At 42.4% G+C, this 21,638-nt stretch overlaps 1 protein-coding gene across 1 annotated transcript in view; it reads right to left on the bottom strand.

Moving 5' to 3' along the window:
* The window catches only part of C2CD3 (C2 domain containing 3 centriole elongation regulator), a 90,059-nt gene that overhangs the window by 45,177 nt on the left and 23,244 nt on the right, over positions 1–21,638 (bottom strand). The window contains exons 11-21 of the mRNA XM_074954779.1: positions 20,646–20,758; positions 19,817–19,935; positions 18,629–18,751; positions 16,750–17,217; positions 15,515–15,666; positions 13,577–13,820; positions 10,413–10,596; positions 9,017–9,200; positions 6,884–7,056; positions 2,329–2,452; positions 760–1,028 (exon numbers count right to left, since the gene is read on the bottom strand). Coding sequence (XP_074810880.1) covers positions 760–1,028; positions 2,329–2,452; positions 6,884–7,056; positions 9,017–9,200; positions 10,413–10,596; positions 13,577–13,820; positions 15,515–15,666; positions 16,750–17,217; positions 18,629–18,751; positions 19,817–19,935; positions 20,646–20,758 — 2,153 coding nt within the window. The remainder of the gene's footprint in view (positions 1–759; positions 1,029–2,328; positions 2,453–6,883; positions 7,057–9,016; positions 9,201–10,412; positions 10,597–13,576; positions 13,821–15,514; positions 15,667–16,749; positions 17,218–18,628; positions 18,752–19,816; positions 19,936–20,645; positions 20,759–21,638) is intronic.

The following is a 21,638-nucleotide window of genomic DNA, read 5'->3' as shown; positions in this document are numbered from 1 at the left end:
AAAAGTTGCCATCATAAAATTGCATGCTATTTTTGAGATACTAGTGCCTTAATGCAGCCAGAGGAAAACAATCAATTAATCCGTTTAAATAAGATGTAAACAATGACACTTAATACCACTTTCGAAACATATCTTCCACTTTTAGAAATAATCTGTAACCTTCTTTACAAAAAGTTACCATTTCAGGCTGTGATCTCATCACATTTCAATCTAAGCAAGGTCAGGCAATGTCATTAGTTCAGTGGAAGACCTCCAGGGGAAACCCAGGGGGCTGCAGGAAACAATACTGATGTTTCAGGAGGAATGCGGTGTTGTTGTAGCTGTGTTGATCCCAGGATATTAGAGAGACAAGGTGGGGGAGGTAATATCATTGCAGGACTTTAAGCAAGTCACTTAATTTCCTTCTCTTGTTTCCTCATCTATAAAATGCGGGTAACAAGGCTAACGTGCCTTTGTAATGGGTCCTGAAATCCTCATATGAAAGGTGCTATGTAAGTGCAGGCAGCATCACTACTGTATTACCTTCTTTTGGATGAGATGTAAAATTGACATCCCGACCACTTGTGGTCACTGAAAATCCCCTTGAAAACCAGCTGTAGCCCCAAGGGCTTGGCCAAAGTATAAGTGGAATAAATACATTTACCTAAATTTCAGTTACACAGTGAATATTCACTGTGTGTCCTATACCTGAGAAGCTAATGTCAATAACACCATTACCAATAGTCACCTAGGATTCCTACTCATTTGTGTTTTGTTTACCTGACTTGATGCTCTGGTGGTAGATGCAGAAGACTATCTGTGCAGATTGCAAGAGCTCCCCCAGACAACATGCTTCTCCGCTGCTTCTCTGGACGACGAGGTTACAAGGGAACTCAGTGTGGTGATCAAACTCCGGGCAGAAAGTCCGAGCCACAGCTCGGGTAGTGCGCTTCTCCCCCTCAGGTAGGAAGGAGAGGTGCACAGACACATAGGCATTAACTCCCACTTCTGCACTGGATTGAAGTGAAGGGTTCTTTTCTGCCACAGCTCTTCAAGTAATAAGGAAAAAAAAAAGAGAGGGAGACGCACCAGGTAATCTAGTTAGAAGTACATATGTATGCCACCAAAACGAAGGGGTTTTTAACCCCTAGCTGAACAACGATAAGAACAAAACAGTGGATTCAATCTGTGCTCTCAGGTCTTGTTTACACAGAGACTTTTTGGGAATCTCCCATCCTTGATCTAGCACTGTAGCAGCTCCATCAGTGAGAGTAAAGGCAGGAATTCTAGTGTAGACTGGCTGCTGATAATTTTCAGCTCTTTTTTATCTAGACCTACTATGATCAGTAATGAAATGGCGGCCAAAACTGCTGTGGCCTGTCTATACTAGTGCCCCTACCATTGCTCACACCAGTGACTACAGCAGGAATGTGGGTACTCAGTGCCTCTGAAAATCAGGTCCACGAGCGCTACCAGAACATCCCCTTTTGTAAAGGGGGCAGCAGGAACACTCCTCAGAGCAGCTGCTCCAGAAGGAAGCAAAGAGCAAGACCAAAACTCTTTTTAAACTTTGATTAGCTGATCCAAAGCTCACTGAAGTCAAAGGGAGTCTGTCCAATGGCTTTGAATCAGGGCCTGATTGAGGAGCCCATCAGTGCTGCTCAGAGAACAGGCCAAAGGACATTGCTCAGGAATGCTGGGAACCACTCTTGTCCTTAAAGAGCTGACTACTCTGTTTTAACCCTTCCTTATATAATGCACTAAGACTGCTGAGACTAACCTTCAAGCAATTTAGTTCTCTTAAAGTAGCATTCCTTTAAAAAGGAATGTTCAGTTTACTAATTAATTTAGTTTATGTGCTGTAGTGCAAAATCCCAATCAATGAGAAGAGGATCCAAAGCACAAAGGTTGGCACAACCTCTTTTCCCTTTAATACAAAGTCTTTTATACTGGAAAAACCGTGGCTGAATTTAGCTCTGCTCAGTAAAATGAGGGGCCAAAAGGAATGGCTAGAGCCACATCTGTTATAGGCAGGTATTGTACAAGCTTCCTCCCTAGCCGACCTTTGCTAATGCACCACAGTCTTGAACTACACCACTGCCTGTTATTTCAGTTCCAGGCCTCTCTTGAGCAAACTGTACTAAACTCTCCAGTGGTTCGGTGGACAAAAATAGCCACCGATGTTCTTTTCATAGTTATCTTCACTTCTGAACAGAACAAGATTTGAATCTAGATCTCCACAGATGAAAGGTTCACAAGTGACAATTTGTTCCACCACCATGGCACGCTATCCCCCCCACCCCCAAAAGTTATGTTAAGAGAAAATCTTGTCTTAGAATTAGATATTACCTGGCTGCTGCTTGCAAACCAGCTGCTCTGTGTATTTGTACAGAAATAGAAATGGCTCGAGCAGCTATTACTCCCCCTGCTGTTTTTAGTGAATGTCTGTACCTCACACTCACATCAAGCAAGCCTGGATTTAAAAAAAAAAAAAAAGAAAAGAAAAGAAAAGAAAAACATCCATCTATTTTTTTTTTAAATTACAGCCAAGGTTAACCAAGATTTATTCTATTAACATAAATAATTTCATATAAAAAAAAAATCTATGAAAAGGCAGCATTATCGTTGCATAGTTAAGAATTAAAATAAGTCAGGATTGAATGTCTAGATGCACTTTAGTTCAACCACCAGTTATTGCCTTGATACAGGAGTTACCGCATGAAATTCTACGGCCTGTGTTATGCAGGAGGTCCATCTAGATAATCCTAATGGCTCCTTCTGACCTTCAAATGTATGAATCTATAAAATGAAAGTTAAGGTTGCAGCTGCACAACCTTAACTCTGCCCTTTTGTGTGAATTCGTTATGATTCAGTCCTCATTTAGAATCACAGAATATCAGGGTTGGAAGGGACCTCAGGAGATCATCTAGTCCAACCCCTGCTCAAAGCAGGACAAATCCCCAATTTTTGCCCCAGATCCCTAAATGGTCCCCTCAAGGGTTGAACTCGTAACCCTGGGTTTAGCAAGGCAATGCTCAAACCACTGAGCTATCCCTCCCCCACTACTTATATAATACCAAGATGTTGTGATTATATCAGACAGTTGCTTACAAACAGGGGGATGGGAGTAAAATGAAATATAAAATCCTCTGAAGATTTTAACATCTACAATACTCTCAAAGTTATCAGATTCCCTTTTGCCAATGCAAGTATATGTTCTGCAAGAAGCTCACTCCACCATACCAGCAAACCTCTGTTTTTTTTCTCCTTGGTCACTCCCTCCAAGAATCCCTCTCCTTTATTCTTGTGGTTTACTCCTCTCAGACTCCATGTCACAACTGTGACATTGCACTCCATATTCTTTATGGAAATATTCTTATGATGTGGGTATGACATAACTGAGATATACTTTATGCAAGATGGGTCTTGTAAGATATCATTGGAAAGGTTACAATTTACTGAATGTGATTATCCAATTTGTATGCATGTATCATTTCTGTATCTAAAGCTAGGAATCATAGGCGTGTGTATGGGGTGTGCCCCGGCACACCCTAATGCAGGGGTTGGCAAGCTCTTCCTGCCTGAGCTCCTGGCCAGGGAGGCTCCCACCCTCGGCCCCGCCTTCCCCCATCGTCCGCCGCCTCAGTGTGCCACGTCCAGCAGTGGCCCTGGACAGCGCTGCAGCGGCACGGCTCCGGCGGGACCTGAGCTCCTGCCGCTTGGGGCCGTGTGGTAAGGGGGTGGGGCTGCGAGCTCTGGCGGGCCGAGCGGCAGGAGCTCAGGTCCCGCCGGAGCCATGCAGCTGCAGCGCTGTCCAGGGCTGCTCCTGGACGCAGCGTGCCGAGGCTCCAGGAGAGGGGGAGGCGGGGGTAAGCGGCATGGTAACGGGGGCCTGGGCTGGGGGGGTTGGATAAGGGGCAGGGAGCCCCGGGGACAGTCAGGGGACAGGGCGCGGGGGTGGATGGGGCAGAGGTTCGGGGGGGGGGGACGGTCAGGGGACGGGGAATGGGGGATTGGATCGTGGGAGTTCCAGGGGTCTGTCAGGAGGCACGGGGATGGATAGGGGTTGGGGCAGTCAGGGGACGGGGGGGGGGTTGGTGGGGGGTGGCATCCCGACGTGGTGGTTGGGGGGGATCTCGGGGGTGGGGTGGGGTGGGGTCAGGGGACAAGGAGCCGGATGGGTCGGGGATTCTGAGGGGGGCAGTCGGGGGGGCAGGAAGTGGGTGGGGGTCAGATGGGGGCAGGGCCAAACTGTTTGGGGAAGCACAGCCTTCCCTACCTGGCCCTTCATACAATTTTGGAACCTCGATGTGGCCCTCAGGCCAAAAAGTTTGCCCATGCCTGCCCTAATGTCTCAAAAAAAAAAAAAAAAAAAAAAAAAAAAAAAGGTGGCTTTGCGTTTTAATTTAATCACTTGATACGCTCTACATAGAAAGCCCGCGCTCGCTCGCCACATGCATCCCCACTACTGCGGCGCCGCATTACCATTGGTCCTCCCCTCCCATCCCCTCCGACTACTATTCTGGAAAATTCTTTGACCTATATAAGCGACCGCATCAGGTGTGCCCAGCGCAGCGTCTACAGGGTTTGTAATCTTTGTCGCGTGTACTCTACTGAAATAGCATAACAAGCCCGTGGCTTTACGTTTTAATTCAATCGTATGATACCCCCTTTTAAAATATGGATCGGTTCGTTGTTAAGATAAGAAAAGGAGCAGACAAGCTGTTCACGTGAAAGAGCCTTTTCGAAACTAGCATATGTAAAAAACAAACTAAGAAGTACAATGTCCCAACAGCGCCTCGACTCACTCATGATTTTGTACATTGAACGAGAATTGGCTTCGTCAGTTAATTACAATGATGTGATTGAGGAATTTAAGTCCATAACACCTGGTGAGCGACATCTCATTCTCTAGGACAGGAAGATGAAGAAACCTTAATCTGTTTTGGTCAATTTGGGTTAGCTTATTATCTGGTTAAAGATAAAGATCATGAAAATTGACTGTATCTTTGTATATGCCTGGTTATCACTACAGCAAAAATTTGGTATTTTGTGTCTCATTTTTTAAGTAAAGTTTAGTTGTTAATTTAAAAAAAAATTAAGTTTAGTTAAGTTTTAGTTTCTTTAGTTTGATGAAAAAAATAATGTCCTTTATGATTGAGTATTCAATAAATGTTCGCCTTTGAAAAAAAAAAATTCCCTGGGTGCACACCCTAATGAAATGTGCTGCGCACGCCTATGCTAGGAATACAGACTGTGTAACAATCACAACTGGGTGTGTATTGGGAAGACACCCACCAGACGACAGGCCATCAAATTTGATGAGCCATCAGGAAGGGACAACAAAACCATGAAGATCTCTCTCCCCCTTGGGAAGTGTCCGGAGATGTAACTGTGACACTAATAGGTCAGGTGGTCTTGTCACCGGATACTAAACATTATCTGGGACTTCTTGTAACTTCCCGGGGGGGGGGGGGGGGGAGAGGGGAGAGAGAGACAGAGAGAGGAAAAAAAAAAAGTTTGGGAAACAAAGGATTCCCGCCTTATGTAAATCCTATTTAAGGGTGGGGAAGAAGGCAAACAGGACTCCTCCTCTCCATGGCCTGTCTGTCCAAGAAGAAAGACTGCTAAAGGCGAGGGGTCCATACTGAGACAGGTGTCCAGTCTGAAGAGAAATAACTGGAACTCTGAACCACAGAAACTTTGCAACTTGCCTAAAATAACATTTAGGATAAGAAATTACATTTTGTAACCTGTTTCTTAAGTATATTGAGCTTAGCTTGAGTATTCTGTTTTATTTGCTCAGTAATCTGCTTTGTTCTGTCTAGTATCAGAGGGGTAGCTGTGTTAGTCTGTATCCACAAAAACAATGAGGAGTGGTGGCACCTTCAAGACTAACAGATTTATTTGGGCATAAGCTTTCATGGGTAAAAAGCCCATTTTTACCCACGAAATCTTTTGCCCAAATAAATCTGTTGGCCTTTAAGGTGCCACCGGACTCCACGTTGTTTTTGTTCTGTCTGTTATCTCTTATATTCACTTAAAATTCACCTTTAATAGTTAATAAGCTTATTTCTTGTTTATAACATAACCCTGTGTGTTTTATAATTTATAATTGAAGGGGGGGGGATAAGAGGCTGTGCATACCTTCCTCCACAGTGAGGGAGGAGGCGGATTTCACAATAAATCTTTGGGTCTGCACCCCAAGGGAGATGGACAGCTGAGTGTGGGGGCAAGACCCTTAAGCTGAGCCTTCACAGAACTTATCTCAGTGTTTCATTCTGCAGTTTGGTGCGGTCCTGCCTGTGTGCTGGAGGAGGCTTAATAGAATTGCTTGGCTCAGCAAGACAGGTAAAAAGGGTACCCAGGCTGGCATAATAGACAGATTCAGTGGTATCTCAGAACATCAGGTGGAATCCTAAGGGGGGGCAACCCATCACAACAACCACTTTTGTTCTGACTGAAGATTCCTAAAAGGATTTCCCTAAAAGTCTTTTCAGTGCTACTTTTGCATCATCTGGAAGAACCTCTGCAGGGTAGACAGGCTCCTTCCTGCTCCGCAGGCTAAGCATGTTGCTTCAATTCTCTCCTCCCTTCTGGTCTGAGAAGTGGGAGACCAAACTGGAGACTCTCATGTGGCAGTGAGACGTGGTAGGCCCAGGGCTGGCTCATTCAAACAGTTTTCTAGTAAGTAAATAAATACAATATAAGCCCAACCCTACACCCACTGAAGTCAGTGGAAGTTTTTATCATTGATTTCCAACAGTGAGTTTAGACATCTTGGACTGGTAGGACCAACATGCTGGATTATTATTAGGCTTCAATCAAGGTGAGTTTCTCTTGTTCTCCTTGGCAGTGGATACACACACATCACTTTTTAAAAGAAAAGACTGTCTTCACTTACCTGAGGATCGTGGACGAAGTTCTTCTGAGCATTCGGTTCTTGGGACTAAAGGAAGAGTAAAGGTCTGTATCCCTACTTCTTCGCGGTGTTGCATTGTTACCATGGCACACAGGCGTGACAACGGCAAGGTCCCTTTTGCAACCATCTGATCTCTAACATTAGGATAATAGTACCTGCGGAAGACACACAGACACATCAACCATGACGTTTTGGACAAGCTGTAGTGATTACTGGCTCTCAAGATTGAATACTGGTCAGCTTTAATTCACACATCTTCAGATACTTTCCTACATTTATAGAAACCCACACAACGGCAATTTTACAAAAAGGTGAATAGTCTGAATACTCCAGAGATGACAGTTCTACAGCTGTATTGATGTGACAGACACAGAAGGTCACCTATCAATATTGCAACTAAAAACTGGCATCTAAAAGAAAACAAGAGAAGGGACTAGCACAATATAGACCAAACAATAAAATGTATGTAAATTACTAAGACAGCCTGATGCAGGACAATGAAAAAGGATTTAAAAATCAGTAACAATACCATGAAGTTTATTCTCGGAGCACCGGTTTACCAACAATAAAGAAGATTTGAAAATAATGACTAGACAGTTTTTAACTGTGCTCTATAGCTATGAATTACAGTTTTAAAGCCAATGCGTTCCATTTAGTGAATAATGATTAAATCAGGAGAAAGGTAACCACATACACACACGTAACTGTGCTTTCAGTATGAGTAGGGCCTACCAAATTCATGGTCCACTTTGGTCAATTTCACAGTCATAGGATTTTAAAAATTATAAATTTCATGGATTTCAGCTATTTAAATCTGAAATTTCATGGTGTTGTAATTGTAGGGGTCCTTACCAAAAAAGGAGGTGTGTGGGGGTGGGGGAGGAGGGGTGCAAGGTTATTTTAGGGGGGGTTGCGGTACTGCCACCCTTACTTCTGCACTGCTGCTGGCTGGGCACCCAGCAAAGAGCCACCGCTCTCCGGCTGCCTAAACTCTGCAGGCAGTGCAGAAGTAAGGTTGGCAATACTGTGACCCCCTTAAAATAACCTTGTGATCCCCCTGCAACTCCCTTTTGGGTCAGGCCCACCAATTTGAGAAATGCTGGTCTCCCCTGTGAAATCTGTATAGTATAGGGTAAAAGCACACAAAAGACCAGATTTCACTGTCTGTGATGCGTTTTTCATGGCCACGAATTTGGTAGGGCTCTAAGTATGAGTGTCTGAATGAGGCTGGATGAAGTGGTAATTATTATAAATTTGTGCTTCCCTTTACACTTGTGCTAGGTCCTGTCAACTGAAAATTCAGCTGAGGGAGAAAATAACAATCTTGGCGTGGTTAGCAATCCACACTCTCACAGGGACATTATATCTGTTCTTCTGTGCTGGCTTCCCATCTGCTTCTGGATGTATTCTTGAGGTGCTGATTTTATTACAGAAAGACCTATTCTGTCTGGCACCTAGCTGCCTAGCAGTCTCTGTGCCTGAGCACTGCGCCAACAGTGGAGATCTGCTGATAGGTTCTTCTTGACAGTTTCTAGATTTGAAACTTGGAGAAAGGCCACAGGATGCTTGCAGTGAAGGGTCCTTGGCTCTAACACACACTCATTTGGCTCACAAGAGACCTGAGTTTGCTGCAGCAAAGCTTATGTATTAGCCAAGCATTTTCTTCAGACTGTGATGAGCAGTACAGGGTCATACAGCATGTGAGATATACAGAAGACAAAACTCACCATATGCAAACATTCACACCATATTCTCCTAAAAACCAGTGGCTCATAGTGGAAAGAAACAATAAAATAGCAGCATAAAACAACACATACTGCCACTTTATTAAGAAATGGAACCTAAGGACACACGGATTATTTAAACCCAACGAACAGATCATTAAACTAGTTATAAAGCGAAAGTAAAATTTCCCAGTGATGTCAAAGAGAGTCAGGTGATCTGTGTCTCTGGAAAAAAATCAGATCAAAAAATCTCTGTAAACAGGTTTCAGAGGAATAAAATGCATACACCATAGAGACATCACTAACTTACTGCTTGACAAGAGAATTTCACTGTTAGTCACTCCTCTAGTTTGTTTTCTGAGCTGTGAGGAAATGGATCTTTATTCTGTACCTGCACCAGATTTCAAACTGGATTCCTCCTCCTCCTGCTAATCCTTGTGAAGAGAATGCACTGAGCAGGAGCCTCTGTACTGGGACATCAGCAGGTAACAACAGGGAATGATGATGCTCATCATTAAAAATGGGATCAGGGATGCACAAAGTAGTCGCTGAGCGGAAAGGCTTTAACCTAATTCCTACAAAGTCAAACAAAGCCAGTTAAATATTTGATCCTTAAATATTTGATCCCAACTTTATATATCCAAGGAACGAGATGGCAAGCACTCAGATTGTAATCTGAAAACAACCTCAAGTGACTTTGCTTAAAAGCTCATTGTCCAAACTTTCTCCCCATGGAACTCTCAAAAGAAACACCTGGATGCTACAGAATGTAGTGCTGGTGATTCAAAAGTAGCACTGAACTAATTCCACAGCAATTGTTCTTCAGTGTGCTGCAGGAAGTGCTGTCTTTTGGATGAGACAGAAATCAGAGGTACAAAGCACTAATAACCCTAAACCTCTGACTGCCAGAAGCATTAGCCCATGGCTCTTTTAGCAAGAAAAAGAGAGATTAACCCAGGTATCCTGTCCCGATTTCCCCTTCAGGAATTATCTATACTTAAAATTCCCCTGCAGTTTCAACTGCATATATCATTCAGTCCTAAGACTTTGTATAGTGTTCCAGTTAAAGCAAGTGCCATATTTCACTTCTGCAGCAGCTGAAATAAGCCCTATATAGTCTAAAGAAAAGGAGTACTTGTGGCACCTTAGAGACTAACCAATTTATTTGATCATAAGCTTTCGTGAGCTACAGCTCACTTCATCGGATGCATATGCATCCGATGCATATGAGTATGCATCCGATGAAGTGAGCTGTAGCTCACGAAAGCTTATGCTCAAATAAATTGGTTAGTCTCTAAGGTGCCACAAGTACTCCTTTTCTTTTTGCGAATACAGACTAACACGGCTGTTACTCTGAAACCTATATAGTCTGTAAGTAAGTCAGCTTATGAACTGTTTCCTACAAAGTCTTATGCACATGAAGTCTGGATTACTCACAGTGTGTAAAGTTAAGCATATGCTTATATCTTTGCAGGATTGAGGTCAAAGTTTGTAAAGTGCTTTCGGATCTTTAGGTGAAAGGTGCTAAAATCAACGGACATAGGACCCGATACCTTTTATTGAAAATCAATGGGAGTCTTACCATCTACCTCAAAGGGTGCAGCTTTTAGTTTGTTGAGCTGACCCAAAGCTAGCTGTACATTGGCTTTCTGCTGTGTAAAGAAAGCACTAGTCATATCAGGGAAGCACAGAGATACAGACACTGTACCTAGGGAGCTAGAACAGAAATAAACAACACTTAGCTAAAGCAATGCTTTAAACAATGTCCTATCACAAAGCAAACTTACCATTTTCATATAATTCAGTCCCTTGTAACACACTGGAGTCAGGCTCCTGAACTGGAAAATAGTACTGCACATAACAGTCAGCCTCTCCCCAGACTGTGGACTGTAGGGGAGTGAGCCCTTTAACATTCTCCACATGAATCTCAAATACATGCTCCATCAGTCCTTCCACTTCTCTCTCCAACTGCTAAATACGATAAAGGGAATTTTTGTGAACAAGAGCACCTCTGGCAATAGTGTACAAGAGCTACATTCCTAAAGGAATGAGAAGATGAGGTTCATCACCCTGACACTGAAATTGCATTAAGTCATTTCCTCTATAATTTATATAAACATTTAAAACATGGTAGCAACTTTTGTTTAGAAAATGAGAAACACCCCTCCCCCCCCCCAATTCTAACTGTTCATACAAGTCTTTCCCAAACTCGGGGCGAGTCCCCTGGGAGAATACCAGACTTGTGTTAGGTGCACATGGTGCGGAGGGTCAGGGCTTAGACATTATAATGATGGACAATATAGACAATTCTAATCTAGATGGAAGCAGTGGCGATGTAGGAGAGGGTCAGCACTGGTTTGGGGGGAAGCTATATGACCCTGGATCTGCTCTGATTTCATGCTGTTGTGGGCAGCTTCTTTAAGTTCTCCTTCCCTCCCTGCTCCTGAGGCACATGGTCCATAAGACAGCTGGACAAAGCATCATACATAGAGGGCTACAGGCTCAAAATAGCAGTTCACCAGCCCAGGTTGCATGTGTCTCCTCTCAGAACACAGTTCAGCTGCAAGAGTCCATGACCAGGCCTTAGAGAACCACCAATGGACACAAAAATATGGTTTTCTGGTAGTGAGCCTGCTTGGCTTGTTTAGCCTAACTAAAAGAAGGTTGAGGGGAGATATGGATCATAGAATCATAGAATATCAGGGTTGGAAGGGACCTCAGGAGGTCATCTAGTCCAACCCCCTGCTCAAAGCAGGGCCGATCCCCGACTAAATCATCCCAGCCAGGGCTTTGTCAAGCCTGACCTTAAAAACTTCTAGGGAAGGAGATTCCACCACCTCCCTAGGTAACGCATTCCAGTGTTTTACCACCCTCATAGTGAAAAAGTTTTTCCTAATATCCAACCTAAATCTCCCCCACTGCAACTTGAGACCATTACTCCTTGTTCTGTCATCTGCTATCACTGAGAACAGTCTAGAGCCATCCTCTTTGGAACCCCCTTTCAGGTAGTTGAAAGCAGCTATCAAATCCCCCCTCATTCTTCTCTTCTTAAGACTAAACATCCCTAGTTCCCTCAGCCTCTCCTCATAAGTCATGTGTTCCAGTCCCGTAATCATTTTTGTTGCCCTCCACTGGACTCTTTCCAATTTTTCCACATCCTTCTTGTAGTGTGGGGCCCAAAACTGGACACAGTACTCCAGATGAGGCTTCACCAATGTCAAATAGAGGGGAACGATCACATTCCTCGATCTGCTGGCAATGCCCCTACTTATACATCCCAAAATGCCATTGGCCTTCTTGGCAACAAGGGAACACTGTTGACTCATATCCAACTTCTCGTCCACTGTAACCCCTAGGTCCTTTTCTGCAGAACTGCTGCCTAGCCTTTCGGTCCCTAGTCTGTAGCGGTGCATTGGATTCTTCCGTCTTAAGTGCAGGACTCTGCACTTGTCCTTGCTGAACCTCATCAGATTTCTTTTGGCCCAATCCTCCAATTTGTCTAGGTCCCTCTGTATCCTAGCCCTACCCTCCAGTGTACCTACCACTCCTCCCAGTTTAGTGACATCTGCAAACTTGCTGAGGGTGCAATCCACACCATCCTCCAGATCATTTATGAAGATATTGAACAAAACCGGCCCCAGGACCGACCCCTGTGGCACTCCACTTGATACCGGCTGCCAACTAGACATGGAGCCATTGATCACTACCCGTTGAGCCAGACAGACAATCTAGCCAGCTTTCTATTCACGTTATAGTCCATTCATCCAGCCCATACTTCTTTAACTTGCTAGCAAGAATACTGTGGGAGACAGTGTCAAAAGCTTTGCTAAAGTCAAGGAACAACACGTCCACTGCTTTCCCTTCATCCACAGAGCCAGTTATCTCGTCATATGATTGCTCTCTATAAATATATCAGAGGGGTAAATACCGGAGAGGGAGAGGAATTATTTAAGCTCAGTACCAATGTGAACACAAGAACAAATGGATAAAAATATATAATTGGGAAGTTTAGACTTGAAATTAGACGAAGGTTTCTAACCATCAGAGGAGTGAAGTTGAATAGCATTCCAAGGGAAGCAGTGGGGGCAAATGACCTATCTGGCTTCAAGATTAAACTCGATAAGTTTATGGAGGAGAAGGTATGATGGGATAACATGATTTTGGCAATTAATTGACCTTTAAATATTCATGGGAAATAGGCCCAATGGCCTGTGATGGGATGTTAGATGGGGTGGGATCTGAGTTACTACAGAGAATTCTTTCCTGAGTATCTGGCTGGTGAATCTTGCCCATATGCTCAGGGTTCAGCTGATCGCCATATTTGGGGTTGGGAAGGAATTTTCCTCCAGGGCAAATTGGAAGAGGCCCTGGAGGTTTTTCACCTTCCTCTGTAGCGTGGGGCATGGGTCACTAGCTGGAGGATTCTCTGCTCCTTGAAGTTTTTAAACCATGGTTTGAGGACTTCAATAAGCACAGACATAGGTGAGAAGTTTATTGCAGGAGTGGGTGGGTGAGATTCTGTGGCCTGCATTGTGCAGAAGGTCAGACTAGATGATCATAATGGTTCCTTCTGACCTTAATATCTATGTATGTATCTATGTAACAATAAACTAAAACAAAGAAAAAAAAGAGGGAGAAAACAAGAGAATGGGATAAAAGGGAATGGAGACAAAAAGGGGAGGAGGGAAAGGATAGGGAAAAAAAAGTAGAGTATAGACACAGCAATTGTGCCATTGTTTGGAATGAGGGGTGACAACCTACTGTAAGATGGGCTCCGACAAAAAAGAAAGATGAGGGACGCCTGGTTTATCAAAGATAAACTGAACAAGGTGAGATTGGCCCCTGTCGGAAGACAGGGCTAGATGGACCTTTGGTCTGACCCAGTATGGCCGTTCTTATGTTCTTATGTAATGAGTCTCTAAAAGCTAAAACAGTAGTTATGGGAGCATACCATTGAGTGACTCACAGAGGGAGGATCCAGAGAGTGGGGAGGCCGCAGCATGATGGGAGGTACAGTTCCTTCTTCATTTTTTAGTCTCTGCAGGGCCACTATTTGATCAGCTGAACCCATTGCCAGAATGACCCTCAGGCTCCCATTTTTATTGCCTGTAAAAACATCTATCACAGACATATAGCTGTCCACTGCAACCACTGGATACTGAGCTTGAAGTAGCAGGCGAGAAATCTTGGGGTCTCTGGAGATGAAAAAACAGGTATCAGAACAAGCCGCTAGGGTATCACATGTTTAGACAACTCATTTCACCTGAAGCCCTCAATGCAACGAGACAAGCCAATCTATTACCCTTTAAAAAAAAACAAACAACAAAAATCAAAAAACTTTGGTCTTACAATTACCCATCACAGATAAGGAGACCCTGCTTTCCCCCACCCCTCAACCTGTGGACTTCACATCATACTGATACCCCTTCTGGTGGATAGGAGAAACTACCTTCACCAGCTAGTGAGCAGTGGTCTCTGGGAAATGAGGTAAATGCTCCCAGCTACTGCCAGCCCAGCAAATGAACGATGAGAGCTAGGGACCTGTCCAAAGATCCCCATTTGGGAGCACAACATACTGCCACTAGACTACAAAAACAGCCATTGAGTGTATGATTTTACTCGTTAAAAACCATTGAAAAAGAACAAAAAGATGGGTACAATGGAGTGTTCCACAGAAACACCAAGGCCTTTAGTGCTAGTAGTCGGAAGACATAGCAACATGTATTACTTCTTGATAAATCCCAGTGTCTAATGTGCACTGAATTGAATAATAAAGCACCTTCCACCTAACTGAGGCACTAACTGGATTTGCTCCTCTGTTTAATTTGACCGAAATGTCATGAACCAGTAACTTGAATTAAAAATAATATATTTTGTGGCCTTTATTTTGGTCAATTTTAAATCACTTTAGGCAGGCATTGATTGAAAAAAGCTACCATTAAATTAAGGAAGGAAGGAAGGAATCAAAATCCTGAACAAAAGAGGAAAAAAGAAACATTCAGGAAAGACCACCTGATAATGAGACAATTACAACTAAAAGTTGAGCTATTCAGACAATATTTTTATGTAAGAAGCACTAACCTGTGCTATGTAAACTGACAGTTCCATGGTAGTCTTACGGATAAGATCACCTGCTTATTTCAGTCACAGTTTGGGAAAGGACAGATTGAAACAAGTGGAAGGCACCGAATACTGTTTATAATGCACATACCAATTTCTATGCTAATCCAATGTAACTGATGATAACTATGAAACCCATGGCTTGCTATTTGAGAATGGTCAGGTTGATCTGCTACAGATATATTTTCTTACAAACAAGATAAGTTAAGTTGGTTTAGTTGGACAGCACTGCAGCAGTCTTCATTTCTATGGGCTCGTTTCTGCACCACAACAGTGCTGTGCAAATGGTGGATTTAAACTAGTGAAAGTCACACACTTCACATTAGTGAACATCAGTGGGACCACAGTTGCTTGTCTTGTAGATTTTCTTGTTACAAATCTAGGGCCTGACCTTGCAATCATCAGCTATGGCAGACTCCTGCACTCATGTATGGCCCCTTTAAAGTGGGCTCTGCACAGACTTCTGAATCCACCTCCAACGATCTGATTGCAGGATCAGGGACTTAATGCCAATGCTACTTTAGCAAAGTTCCAGTGGAGAATATAGGTTAACAATAATTTGGATCAGACATTTTGCACTGTTGACAAAGCCCTTCCAGTCTGACCAAGGACACGTGTTTTAGAGTCTGGCCCTCAATTCTTGCATCCTACAATGCAGAGCAGACTCTTGCTGTAAGGACATACATTCCCTTTCTTTCCCCTGCCACTGGTCAGCACATACTCCACACTCTGGTCAAAAACAGAACAAAAAGTTCAAGAGCCTGTTTACTTGAATGACATGTAAAACTGATGCAGAGGAAGCTTCACCAGTCCTAGTAGTCTGTCGCATCCAGGGGTTCGCATCTTGTTCCAAGCTTCAATAACCATTACATTGTTCTTGAGTCTCTCCAGATGTTTGGGAGTCAATGAAATAGGTATCACCTAGTATGGGAGAGAGTTTACTGCACAACTAGTAAATGAAGCAAACTGCATTAAAACAGAAGGGGAAGCTGTCTGTCAAATACAGAGTATTCTGTTTTAACAGAGGAAGATTTGCCTAGTGGTCCGAGTACTGTTAGTTGGAGACCCAAATAAAAAATTCAGTTCAGGCTTGTCTACCCAGTTTTGGTAGATTTAGAAAACGTACCATACAAAAAAAAGTGTGATTGAGATGGCAAGTGATTTGTATTTAGATTGTTTTAACCTTTTTTGTTTGGGGGGGGGGGCAGGGGGGAGTAACACCTATTTATCATAAATACCAGTGAAGTGACTTGGGATAAAAATATGTCTTTGATACATCTTTCAGTGGAACAACACCTTCAGTTAAGGCCTGAGGACCCCCACAATTCACATCTCTAAGACTCCCAATGAATCCTGCAATAAAACTGGGGAAAACAGATTTGACATTCTTGATATTTTTAAAGAAAAAAACCCAAGAAAAACAAAACAAAAAATAACAACAACAAAAAAGGGATTTCTGCTATAACAATTTGGTCAAAGTGATGTAAATACAACAGTATGTGAAACATGAATGAGTTTGTGTAACAACAGAAGTCAAAACTTTTGGAATTTCCTGGCTGAGTATTCTTCCCCTTAACATTGCATTAACTAGCTTTTGTGCTGACTAATGACTAATGTGAAGATAAAAAAATACTGGATTATAAAGAAATAAAGTCATCCCTCCAACCATACAACATTGGACACAACATTCTAAGCATCTCTTTCCCTTCCCCGCAAAGAGTAGTTGCCTTCTTTTCCTTGCTTTATTATATACGGGCTTCCCTGCCTACTTTCCTCTGGAATTTTAAAGGTCTTGTTTGGGCAATTCCAGGACCCACTGACCTGCATTTTTCATGGTCTGTGGTATGATCAAAGTAGTAATAAGAGCACTTTAACACATCAAAAAAAGACAGACAGAGAAGTCCTTATGGCTTGTATTAAGATAAAAACTTGGGCTTGGGAAAAAGTTTGCCCTCACAGGAATATGCAATTTAGACAGCATAACAGGAGAGGTGTGTGACTTGCCTGAGAAAAGCTAAAGGCAGGTTGTGTTGTGCCCCACATGACAGCAGATCTTGTTGCCTCCTCTGTGCTGAACAGTTTGCAGTTTAAATACACATTACAGGAACCATGGATTCCAGAGTTTCCAGCAATAAAATCCTTTCCATCAGGCACCATTAACAATACATGCAATAATAATCCATCCTCTTCCGATGCATTGATTTGTGTCATCAAGTTACGGGATGCAGACAATGGAATGGATGGTGGTGACTGCAGCGCCCCTGTGCTGTGTACTTCTGTTCTCTTTGAGGTTTCCTGGTTGCTTTCTTTCAAAAGTCGAGGGCTTTTTGCATGTATAACATTTCTGTCAGCTTCTTGTAACTTAATCCCTGGACTTCTGATGGCATAAACTGGGGCTTGCTGGACAGTACTAGCTGACCTGGCATTGGCACCGCTAAAGTCTTTGTTATCAGCTGCTAGCTCCAATGATACCTGCATTATATAACGAGAAAATATTTAATCAGAATATCTGCCCTCTATGAAGAACAGGCCCAGAAATATCAAGTCAGAAATATATAGCATACTTGGTTTAACAACTACATTAATTTTCCTTCCAGAACCCTAAAAGCTCATTTATGGATATGTGTTGATCATGAATCTCAACCCTTACTGCAAGAAATCCTATAGAAAGATTTGCTAAATAAAGCGATGCCTCTCTAATACGCCCCCCCCCCGCCCAGCCATGAAGAAAACCTGTACAATTTCAAACTTATGCAATAATACAGCTTGAAAAATGTACTTGATACCAACTAGCCAAGGGAAAAAAGATTACCTCTCATTGGGCACTTTTTCTGGACATGTCTATATATTATTTTTGTCCACATTATATAGCATTATTTGATCACAATACTTTGGCATTGAATTCCTCCCTTTCATTTGTACTTCCTTCTCTCTTCCTATCTCTTCCCTTCATTTTTTCCTCTCCTGCTACGGTATTCTTTGTCTTTTCCTTCATCTTTCAATGACTATTCCAGTTTAATTTTTCTGTTTTGTAATATTTCCTTCCCTTTATTTCTTTCCCCCTTCATTTAAGCCACCTCTACACTCCTTCCTTTCCTCCTGTTCTCGGTCTCTTCCTCTTTCACCACTGATTTCCCCATTCATTTTACTTGTCTCCAAATCTCTCCCTCCTCAGGCTCCATTCCCTCTCTTTCTCGTCATTTGCACAATCCACTGCATTCCTCCCCCCCGCCATGCTATTCCTCCTTTCTCATCCATCCCTCCATTCTTCTCCTTTCTCACACTATCCCATTCCATTCTCCCCTGTAACCAACACAGTCATGCTTATCCTTCCATTCACTAACTCAGCCCATACACAATGGTCTCAATCTCTACACTGCTACTGAGTGGCAAGTAGATCAGTTCCCTGGCCACTCTGCTCCATAGCTTCCCCTGCTCTTGGGAGAAGGGAATCTGCCCACTCACCCTGGTCAGTGGGTTTTTCAAGTGTTATAATAGAAGACTTGCCATTCTGGTGGACTACAAAAGTACTGAACCAACCTTTGCTTACATTCCCCAGGGATTCCCCAACTCTACAAGGCTGAAATTCCCAGGTAGACTCCTCCTCCTCCTCCCCCTCCCCTTCACCTGAACTGGATGGTTCTACACTGTACTCAGCGGAACTACAATTAGAACTCCTGATTTTAAGACAGTTACAGGTGTCTCCCCAAAGCCTTTGTAAAATATATATATCAGGGTTCTACTCTACTGTAGCCACAAACCTCCAGCTTTAAGATGTGGCATCAAAGTTAAGAAAAAAGAAAAGAAAAGAAAAGATATTCAGCCACCAAAATATAACCGTAAAAGATGATTTAACTCAAACATTGTATGGGAATTTATTTACCTTAATAGGTCCAAGCTGCATCTGACCTCCCTCTTCCTCCACAGGTAGTTCACAGCTGACAGTGAGCAATTCAGACTGAATAACCTTCTGCAGTGTAAGAGTTGCTGAGCCAATAAGCACTGGCTGAGGACAGAAAAAAAATAAATTAATTCTAAGATTTCTGAAAGATTTTCTCATCAGGAAGAAACCCAGGAGTTATTGTGAAGTGACAACTTCTGAAGGAGCCTTTACACCATTGTTCTCCTTTTCAGCACAAAGTCTCAATGTTATATTAATACAAACCCAGCTTGTATAGAACTAAGGTTTCTATTAGTTCCTCATCCAGGTATCAGCATGGGATGATGGTAAAGGGGAGATCTCAATTTCTGTGAGAATTTTGGATCACTGCAAGATAAGCGTCCCAGATTCCAGGGATAGAATATGATTTTACACTTACCAAGGAGACAAATTATTCATCATTTTCCATTAGAAAATGATTATTAGGGCAAATGGAGAATGATATGTTTAATGTTATTGCCGATTATAACAATATCTGAACTGAGTTAAACCCACTCCCTGACTTTCTGTAGGCAGCAGATTACGTGAATGTGATTACTTACGTGTACTCATTTATCCAAAAGGAATATACATTTTATTTTTTTTCAAATGCACAGGTTACTCTAATGTTTTCCAAGCTTTTGGCAGCTGAGCCCCTCCTTCAGGAAAATGAAACCAACCATGCCCCCTTTCAACCTTGCTGTGTTCTTAAAGGCCTACTCAACTTAATGTATACATCTTCCATGCAGCGGCACCGGGTTATGCTGGATTACTCATGTCTGTTTGATGGTTAATGCTTAAATCCACCCTCTACTCCTTAAACGGCAATATTGTGATTTTAGAGAAGGGTGAAGGAGAAACATATTTGGGCTTTTCAGTCTTGAACTGAGATAGCAAGATGAACACCATATTATTCCCCTAAAAGCAGCTGCACATACCTCAACCCCTTTTAAGTAATAAGTACTGAGATATTTTAAAGCAGCAGCCCATTTGGATGCCATCAATTTTGTCTGTCTTTCTCTTGTGATTGAGATTAGAGCAATTCCAATACAGCACTGTAGATAATGTACAAAGGACATCAGATTGTACAAAAGTATTTGGGTGCCCAAACACATAAAGTTTTGCTTACACAGATTAACTTGTGGCAAGTACCTTTTTCTGTGTGCTTTTTCTCATGTAGATTTTGAAAGCAAGATCAGAGTTCCACCAGTGCTCTATCATCATTCCACCAAAGTGAATAGGGAACACAAACCGCTGTTGAAATTTCACCACTGTAAGGAAGATTGACAGCTATGAGTCAAGTATGAGGGGGTAGCCGTGTTAGTCTGTATCCACAACAACAACCACAAGGAATCCGGTGGCATCTTAAAGACTAACACATTTATTTGGGCATAAGCTTTTGTGGGTTAAAAAAACACTTCTTTTGCATCTGAAGAAGTGGTCTTTTACCCACGAAAGCTTATGCCCAAATAAATCTGTTAGTCTTTAAGGTGCCACCAGACTCCTTGTTGTTTTTGACAGCTATGATGGATGGAGTATGAGGATCAGAGTCAAGGGTTCTTGCTGGAACCTTAAAATAGACTATCTTGAGTTTTTAGCTATTCAATTCTGTTATAACGGAAACTTACCTTACCTTTTAGGAGGAGTAACAAATGCTCAGCCATACCTGTGCGTTAAGAAAGTTTTCCGTTGGGGGAAAGTCTGCTATTGCCATCTCATTTATTCATTCATTCATTTTTAATATTAAACTCAATTATGTTTAGATCCCTTCTCCCTGCAGGAGAGCATTTCATCTCCAAAGCCCCTGTGGTCCTATGCACCGACCACCTATCCTGGGTCAGATGCAACCTATGCAGGTTCACAAGTGAATGTTTTGGGTCTTCCTTCCACAAAGCATAATAAAATATCAGAAAGAGCTAATAAATTTCTAAAAAGTGTAGAATTCAATACAATTAAGATTAAGAAAAAATAAAACTCTTACCTTCACCTGTGATTTTACTTGAAGCTATGCGAATCACTTCTGTTGTTAGGGAAATCTGTCCTGTTCCATTTTTGGAGACTCCCACTGGAAAGTGGTACTCAACAAAGAAAGTGCTACAAATGAAAAAGTGAATTAAAGATCCTAGGCTAACAGTGGTGTAGTGCCCCTAATAAGGCCATACACAACAGGAGTAAACTTTGCAGCCACAGTGTCCACAAGCCCACGTTATTGGGCTCACAGGTCCTTCAATATTAGGGGACCACCGTTTTTTTTTATTGCACGTTTTATCCGAGCGCCGTTGCTACTGTGACTCGGTTAAAGAACTAAAGAGATGAAAAAGAATTTATTCTTCAATGTAATGCAATATTGTTACTTACACAATATCCAAGAACAACATTTCTTAAATTAGAGTTAAGATTGCTTAAATGCATTTTCTATCAAGGAAATAACCAATTAAGACAACTTTATTACCCAGACTAATCTCAATTCATATGCTTTACCCTGCAAACATCAGATTATCCAAATGCCCTCAGAGATTCTTCTTCTCCACAAACTTGCTTTCATTTCCAGGATGCAAACACCCACAATACACACATACAGTTCCTCAAAACCATAGAGAAATACACAACCTGACCTTAAAATATCTTGATCTTGTTGAAGTCTATCAATGAGACAAGGTGGGTGAGGTAACTGAGACGTTTTGTACCTTGGGGGAGCACCCTGTAACCCCCCATATTCCTCATTTGTACATATTTGTGATATTACATATAAAGCATGCCTTGTAAAGTATCAAGGAAAATGTTATGACCTGCTGAAAGTCATTTACCTGTATATATATAGATCATTAATGTATGTGAAGTTATAAGAATTGTGTTGTATGGTTGTTATTAAGGCCTTGTCTACACTGGCAAGTTTCTGCATTGTAACTCCCGAGGTGTACACACTGCCAAGCCACTTAATGCACAGAAACTGCGCAGTTGCAGTGCTGTAAAA

This window comes from Natator depressus, chromosome 1 (genome assembly GCF_965152275.1).
Source record: "Natator depressus isolate rNatDep1 chromosome 1, rNatDep2.hap1, whole genome shotgun sequence".
In the NCBI taxonomy this organism is placed as follows: Eukaryota; Metazoa; Chordata; order Testudines; family Cheloniidae; genus Natator; species Natator depressus.
The sequence above is the reverse complement of the archived record's forward strand: the minus strand, read 5'-3'. Positions and strand labels throughout refer to the sequence as shown.